Here is an 8,581-nt window from a genome sequence, read left to right on the forward strand (position 1 = left end):
GCCGGCGCGGGGGTGGAAAGCGCGTGTGAGGCGGGCTGGGCCCGCCTGGGTTTTGGTGGAGTTTGCTTTTCTGAACCTTGAAAAACACAGCGTCTTGCCCTCGGTTAACGCTCAGGCTGTTTGTCCTCAGTCCTGACAGTTTATCTGGCTGGCCAGACTGCTGTCTCTCTGCACTTTAAAAAAGCAAAGGGGTCACGGTGCGCTTGGGTCTTCTGTTTGGATGTGAAAGTGGGGCCAAGTTTAAGCTCTGCAGAAAGCATTGTGATGCTATAGTAACAAAAAAAAACCCAGACCAACCAACCAGCCAAACACTAGGTGCAGTAAGAACAGTAGAGAGTTTAGGCAAAACTGCTTTGAAGTTGCTTCGACTGACTCAAAGTTGCTCTTTGGGGCTACTTTCATAAGAAAGCACATCTTATGCTCAGAGATGAAAATCAGTTTACAGTGGCTGAACCTACTAAAAATGTGCTTTTGCTGCCTGATAGTACTTGATGAGTGGATTATCTTTCTTGAAGGTGTGACTGCTAAAGCAACTTTTTTTTTGTTTGCGGGGGCGGGGGGGAACACAAGAGAAGGACAGGACAATTTATTTGCTACCAAAGTTACCATCACTAAAACTAAGTTAGTGTTGTGAAAGGTGAATTCTAAAGCTTAGTAGGTATGGGTGGGGGTTTTGTTAATTTGTTTGGATTTTTTTTTTTTTTTTCACTTCAATAGTGTGGTTTAGAACTTTGAATTGACCTTAAAACTTTGACAATTTTGGGCGACTCCATTCTAACTTGATGTCATCAGACTGTCCTGCTGGAAATTTAATTGTACTCAAAATCCTACTTAATCTGGGCTGCACGATCTAACTCATAAATTTATTCATGATAACAGAAGACAGCACTGCTGTTTTGCTCTATGAAAGAGGAGGTACTAGCTACTAGGCAGGAGCCTGGGGAACATTCTTTCTACCAGTCCAACTTTTGTATTCAAAACAGATCATGCCACAGATTTTTCTCATCTGTGGTGTTGGTAGGGCTTTTGTTTTCTGGGGTCCCCCCCAAATCTGAGACCATGTGAGGTTTATGTACACTTAACTAAATGCCTGAGAGCACACTGTAGTCAGTGTCAGTGCAACATCAATCAGATCAGATTAAGTCAGGCTTTAAACTTATGCATGCAGCAAACGTTGACACATGCACACCCCTTTCCTCTTCCTAACGTCGCTACCTTCAGTTAGCTGTTAGTGCACTTCGCCTGGAGGCACCTGCAGGAGAACTGGCAGCATTGGAACATGCAAACACTTAAGTACAAAGTCTGATTGCTTGGATTGAGCTGTAGCAGGAGGGGGTTGAGTTAAGCTGTTGGACTTTGCATTGAAGCAGCTGAGGAGTAATGGCATACCCTTGCTGTTTCCCTCCTGGGAGGTACAGCCTTTGCAGTAGAGGTAGTACAACAGAAATGGTAAAAGCTAAAGTCACGCTAGCCGATTGCCCAATGAAAAGATGTTAAATTTTAAATTATTATACTAATGTTATGCAGAAGCAAATTATTTCTTAGTTCTTCTGTAATACTGTAAAGTAGATTTTGTTCTGTGAAAGGGGATGCTGAAACGATGGGAACAGAAGGAAGAGGGGAGAAATCCTTTGAAAATGCCATGATAAATTTGAGAATATCAGCGATATTAATCTGATACCAATGCAAACTAAATTATGGTTTTAATAAAATTACATGCTGCTGTCCACTAGGAGCTGAAGCTGCCCTCCTACAAAGGCCAATCTCCCCAGTTACATCTGAGAAGATACTTTGCAGATCTGATTGCTATTGTGAGCAATCGGTTCAGACTCTGTCCTGCTGCACGACATCTAGCTGTGTATCTGTTGGACCTTTTTATGGATCGTTATGACATATCTATACAGCAGCTGCATGTGGTTGCTCTTTCCTGTTTACTTCTAGCAAGTAAGTATGTAGCACCAAACTTTAACTAGAGCAATATAGGTTCTGCTGCCAAATACAAGGCGTGTCTTGATGGGATATAGCAGATGGGGGAACAAAGTGATTATAAAAGACAGACAGATTAGTGTATATCAATTTGGCCCAATTGGTAGAGCCTTTCTTTAGACTCTTGTTTTGACTTCTGTTGGCACCCAATGAAACTGAGGGGAGAGAAAACAAACTGTGATTAAAAAGCAATGTCTATGGTTGGAAACAAATTATTCTAAGGTGAACTTTCAGAGCTGTATTGTAGGAATAGAAAGACTGTCTTTCTGAGGACATCTCAAAGTAGGCAGATCCAGTGGTGGAAATGAGAAATTTGCATACCTGTGATAAAAGAAGAAATTAAATAAACCATATGTAGACTGTACTGCACCCTGCTGATGGTGCTGTGTGGTTCTGGAATACTTCAGATTTCATAAATTGCAATGTTCTCTAAGCAAGCTAAGGTTGACATACATCCTGTATTGTCACATACAAAATGTAATACTGGTGAAATATGTTGGTGAATGCACAGTACTCTGAAGACAGAATTAATTACAAGCACTCATTATGAACAGTGCTGCTTATGTTGACTTCTGCTAGATTCTTGCGGTGTGTATCCATCTTTTGACATTTGTGGACCCCTTTTAGCTGTCCGCAAAGAGATATGGGTCTAGTTTGCTGCGATACCTGCTGGCACTTGGTCTTAAACCGGTAGATTCAGAGAAACAGGTCCTGGCAGCAGAACTAACTGTTGGTTCGGGTTCTGCTGAAGTGTTTCTCTGAATCTGTTTTCATTTTCTCAAATAAGATATATTGCATTGTAGCTCTAGGCCCTCTTCACTAGAAAACCAGAGCACTGAGGTATTGGCTATTTTTGGGATACTGCTTCCTTTCACTGCATCCCCTGTCTCCACCAATACAGCTATTCAGCAGAACAGTTAAACAAGAAAAGGGTTATTTCAGATTCTTCGGGAGGTAAACTTTGACTGGATGCCACCAGCCAGCAATCTTCTTTTGGCAAAGGATGAGGTGCCGAGTATGAAAACCTTGCCTCAGAAACCAGTGTAATCCATTTAGGAAAATGGATTGGCTTTGTACTAATGCCAGATTTTCAAATGAATTCATGTTCTGAAGAGAATTTTTTTTTTTTTTTTAAATCACCTCTGCCATCTTTCATAACAAGCTGCAAGTAGAGCTCCAAAAGCCTGGAGTACTCACTCTTCTGAGAAGCAGTGTATTAATTGGTTCAGAAAGCACAAACCAGAATGCTATTTTAAACTTTTGCCCTGTGTGGCTTAAACAAACAGTTTAATCAGCGGTGCAATAAGTTGGACAAATCACACTGTGATATATCTGATAAGGTTATAGAAGTAATAAGAGAAATTATTATGTGACTCCTGAAGCTTTTATTTCTGTAATTATTGGAGTATGGGAAACAAAAAGTAACAGACTGGGACTGGTGTTGGATTAAGTCCTGTATAAGTACCTCCATTGCTGGAAAAAAGCAAACGTTCAGTATGTTCAGTCCTGCAAAACTCTCTAAAAATGTGCATTTACAAGATATCGTGTAGTACTGAATAGAGAGTGTAAGATGGAAAGAATTTGCAATGAAACTGAAATAGCACAACCATATGGCAAACTGTATGGAAATGTGACACTTGTTTCTCTTATTAATGGGTTTTCTACATATACAATTTTGCTTCAGGCTAAAAACATACAGGCCTGACAAGTTAAAGACCAAGGAAAGCTGAAGCCACTAGCAGTGTTAAAGTTGAAACAGTACGTATGGCAGTGTGGTTTTTCAGATGCACATTGCTGAAATCCACTTGTTTGAAATGCTGGAGCAGCTTATCGGTTATGAAATCTAAAAATATACCTACCATAACAGGCATTAAAAGCAGCCACGTTGGCTAGAGCTCTCGTTATACTCTAATGAGTTTTAGAAACAAAAAAAGGGGGGGGGGGGGGGGCAGGGGGAGGGAGGGTGATTAAAGCCAAATGTTGTGGTGGTGTGTATGCCAAGTCACATCACAGTGGTATTTCATTGATGATGGGGGCACATTATACAATAATTTGATGACAAAAACTTGCGTATGCAGTGCCAGTGATGTCCTCACGCCGCTTACTTCTGCTCTTGGCAACCAGCTTCTGTGTGCCAGGGTGGGAAAACCAACAGGAAACATGGCACTGCACGATATCCTACATGGTGTTTGACATTATCTGCTGAAATTTAGCCCTTCATAGTACATACCCCTTTTTGTCTCTGACGACATCCCCCATTTGAGCTTTGCATCTGCAGGAAAGTTTCAAGCTTGTTTGACATAGTAGAATTGAAAATGACCAGCACAGACATTAGATACAATCTGTTTTATAGTTCACTCGTGCTGAACCTTTTTCTTTTTCCCCCTCTTCTTTCTGTTCACCTGAAGGTAAATTTGAAGAAAAGGAAGACAGTGTTCCCAAACTTGAACAGTTGAACAGCTTGGGTTGTATGACTAACATGAATTTGGTACTAACAAAACAGAATTTGCTTCATATGGAGTTGTTGTTGCTAGAAACATTTCAGTGGAACTTGTGCCTCCCAACTGCTGCTCATTTCATCGACTATTATCTTTCTATTGCTGTTCATGAGACTGATCTTCATGATGGCTGGCCAATGGTTTGCTTAGAGAAGACTAAGTTATATATGGCAAAGTATGCTGATTACTTTCTGGAAGTATCACTGCAAGGTGAGTTACATATTTCAGGTAATGAGTCCTTTGTTGTCTTGACAGACAATGTCCAACTTAAATGAATCTTTTTCTTATTCCTTCTTTCTAGATCATGCATTTTTAAATTATGCCCCTTCTTTAGTTGCTACTGCGTGTGTAGCTTCTTCAAGGATTATCTTGCGTCTCTCACCAACGTGGCCTACCCGACTGCATCATCTTACCGCATACTCCTGGGATTTCCTAGTGCCATGTATTGAGCGACTATTAATGTAAGTTAACCACAGCAGCTTTTTTTAAGCCCATTTCCGCATCTGTTGGTATGCTTAATTGCCGTTAGCACTGAAAGTAAATTTCTCTTTGAATTTCAGTTTTTCTATTCTAAAAATACTTAGGTAATACTGTTAGGTAATAACTGTTTTGTTCTTTCCAAAAAAGAAAACCTTACCAGGTCTAACCTCTTTCCTGTTCTTTCAACAAACAAACCTCACGCTTGCATTTCCGCTGAACATCTTTTGGCATGCTTTGAGAATCTGTTAAATAACTTATTCCCAATCTCTGTAGCCTACTCAGAGAGGAAAAAGAGATAGTGAAGAGTACTAAAGGCATAGGAGCTCCTACTTACCCTGAAGACGCTATGCCTTTGAAGTTCAAGGGATGTTCCAAACAGATTATAAAGTTTGCTCTTGCGCAGTTCTAAATACAGCTGTGCTCTGTAGAAGCACAAGAACAGCTGTATCTGGAAGAATCACATCTTCCTTGTAAGTGTGACATTGTCATCCGTGGTGGCCTCTTTTGGCTTCACTAATGTGTCTCATGAAAGGGATAGTACCTAAAGCATGCAAGCAGTGTCGCAGAAGTGTTTTCAGTATTTCTCTGAAAGACTTAAGGGGGGGGCAGGCAAAGCCTTTCAGTCATCTTTGCAGTGCACCATAAAAAGTTAGCAATCTTTTAGGAAAAATTGGTGAGGGGTTGAACCCCAACGGTCTTCAAGAGATCTGCCCTGTATAGGCAGTACCAGAAAACTGAGATGATTTTAGGCCTGACTGAAGTCTGTAGGTGGCATCTGCTTAACCTCAGCATAAAAGCAAGAGAAAGAGTATGTCTAAATACATTTGAGACAGGTGTAAATCAAAGGGAATTCAGGTGAGCTAAACACAGGTGTAAACCAAAGGGAATTCAGGTGAGCTAAACTGTCTAACTTAAGTACTGGGTGGGCTAGAAAAAAGGTGAGAGGAAAAAAAAAAAAAAAAAAGGCATTTCCATTCACCAAAGCAGGATCCAATATAAATATACATATGATCTTTAAGTACTGTAATGTAGATCTTTTAAAAACCCTCTGATATCATAGAATAGCTTGGGTTGGAAGGCACCTTTGAAGGTCATCTAGTCCACCCCCCCTGCAATGAGCAGGGGCATCTTCAACTAGATCAGGTTGCTCAGAGCCCCATCCAACCTGACCTTGAATGTTTCCAGGGATGGGGCATCCACCACCACTTGGGGCAACCTGTGCCAGTGCTTCACCACCCTCAGTGTAAAAAATTTCTTCCTTATATCTAATCTAAATCTACCCTCTTTTAGTTTAAAACCATTACCCCTTGTCCTATCGCTACAGGCCCTGCTAAAAAGTTTATATCGTGTCTTTAAAAACCCTATACTCTATTATCCAACTTAAATGAGGTAGAAGCAGCAAGTAAGTTCTAATTTCAGGTTCTGGTAATCTGGCACTTTATTGGAGTACACTAGCAGACCTTATTGCACTGGTAATTTTAGATACAGCTGTATTATTTGTATTGTACTGGCTTTTATCTGCATTTTGCATTGGCATGAAATGAAGTGAAATGCTGAAAAGAAACTGTATCCCAAAGAAACAAATTTGAAAACCTTAGATGATTTTGAAGGGTAGGCTAAAATGATTTTCTCTTTCTTTTTTTAAACACTTTGGAAGCTTTCAGATAATTGCATCATTTGTTAGAGTGCTCTCAAAAGTTAACCCAAAGAGTTTAAATTATTTTAATATCTATTTTCATGTATTCTGTCTTCTCAATTTGTTTTAGTGCGCATGATAATGATGTGAAGGAAGCAAACAAGCAAAAAGGACAACATGGTCAGTCTGCCCAACATACTGTATTTCAGACCCCAGCTCCAACTCCCCAGCAGGCTAATGCTCAACAGCACATACCACAGTATCTCCAAGCTCATCAGTCTTCATTACAGTATCACCATCAGACATCGCAGCAGCAAAACTGTCAACAGATATTATCATCTAATCACACAGCATCTTACCCGCTTCAGACTTGCCCTGCTGCCTTACAGTCCAGTGTTCAGGCTCGAGGCCATGTACAGACTGGTGCTGCAATGTCACTAGCTGTTCCGCTAGAAGTGAAGCCATGTATAAGTGTCTCCTACAACCGGAGTTATCAAGTGAATGGACGATATTCCTGTATTACTCCCTGCTTTGAGAGGTGATAAGTACAAAATGGTTTTGTGCTTGTTTGTTTGGGGTGGGAAGTTGTGTTGAGGGGAATTGTTTTGGTTTTTTGTTAAATCTCAAATAAGTTTGAGGGCAACAAATTAAATAAAAAAAGGGTCTTTCCAGAAAAAAGCAACTGGATTGGCAACCAGTACTGTAGCTCAAATACAGACTGCAAAAAATAAGCACACAGAACACCCTCTAAAAAGAATGTGTATACCTGGGGGTAATAAGTTCTTACTCTGGCACTCAGAATTCTCTGTGCTTCTAACGCACATCTTTGAAATACTAGTCAAAAGAAAAATAGCTGTGGATTAACTACAGATTTACTTTTAATGAAGGAGATATGCAGTATTATTTTGAAGACATTTATGTAATGCCACCATACAGTATTAACACTTACTTTAAATTTACTGAAACTTACGAATCCATTGAATGCCAGACTTCTCCAGATACATGGGGACCACAGGAAGAAACAAATCTCATCTGGCTAACTCCGTACTCTTGCCCCTTTTTCAGCACTCGTGTTGGATATTTGCTTTAGGCTAAGGCATTTGGTATTTTGGCTAGTTTTTAAGTTTTGTACCTCACAGGATAGACACTATGTTTTTCCTTCTTTTTTCCTCCCTATCCTTTTTATGTTTAAAGTAATTCTTTCATACTAACTCAGGGAATTTTCTACTCATTACTCTGTGCTGCTGGTTTGTACACTTAATTGGGTATAAGCTGAGAGAGGAAGGTAGAAAGGGAAGGGACTGTAGCAAGTGGAGTGGCTTTTCTTCAGGGCATCTATATGCAGAGTACCAAAGGGATATGTTAGTGTTCACAGAACGTAGGTGTGAACTACTGCCCAGCAGTGTGGCATCGAGTGATTGAAGAAAAGTTTCAGCTGAACTGGTACTGTACCAGAACTACTACAGTGGCTGTGATTCCTCTGTGTACATACAAACACGCATGTATTATTAACCAACAGAAGGCATCCTCCAATTGTACTGACAGTATCACTCGTACAAAAAAAGTACAGTTAAATGCTTACAGAAATCCAGTTCTGTCAGGCTTATAGTGGAGGAAAATTCTCAGGTAATAGTGGGGCAACTTTTTCTTCTACTATTTGGGAGTTCCAGAAGAAAATGCAGAGATTTACCCTTTTAAATGGGTGGGTCAAAAAAATATATTGCAGAGTGAACTGCTTTATCACAATTAAGGTGCTAATTACATGACTCTATGGAATTACACTCTCTCCTGTGGAGTGGATAGTCTGAGGGTAGAAAGCTTCACTCATCCAACTCTTGGATGAAAATGGTGGTAGAGATATTAATGGAGGATATTTTTTTTTTAAATACAAGAAGATACCTGACTTTCTCCTGTGGTAGAATATGGGAGGAAGAAGTATGGATGACAGGATTCTTACTACTTTAAAATATCTTTATTAAGT

General features: G+C 40.0%; 1 protein-coding gene across 1 annotated transcript; it reads left to right on the top strand.

Moving 5' to 3' along the window:
- Window positions 1-1,279: 1,279 nt before the first annotated feature.
- Window positions 1,280-7,582, top strand: CCNJ (cyclin J). Its single transcript, XM_009323323.1, has 5 exons — window positions 1,280-1,300; window positions 1,734-1,944; window positions 4,395-4,694; window positions 4,786-4,945; window positions 6,731-7,582. Exons 1-5 carry the CDS (start codon window positions 1,280-1,282, stop codon window positions 7,140-7,142), a joined length of 1,104 nt encoding a protein of 367 aa, XP_009321598.1. The 3' UTR covers window positions 7,143-7,582.
- Window positions 7,583-8,581: the final 999 nt, after the last annotated feature.

This window comes from Pygoscelis adeliae, unplaced genomic scaffold (genome assembly GCF_000699105.1).
Source record: "Pygoscelis adeliae isolate BGI_AS28 unplaced genomic scaffold, ASM69910v1 Scaffold294, whole genome shotgun sequence".
Lineage (NCBI taxonomy): Eukaryota > Metazoa > Chordata > Aves > Sphenisciformes > Spheniscidae > Pygoscelis > Pygoscelis adeliae.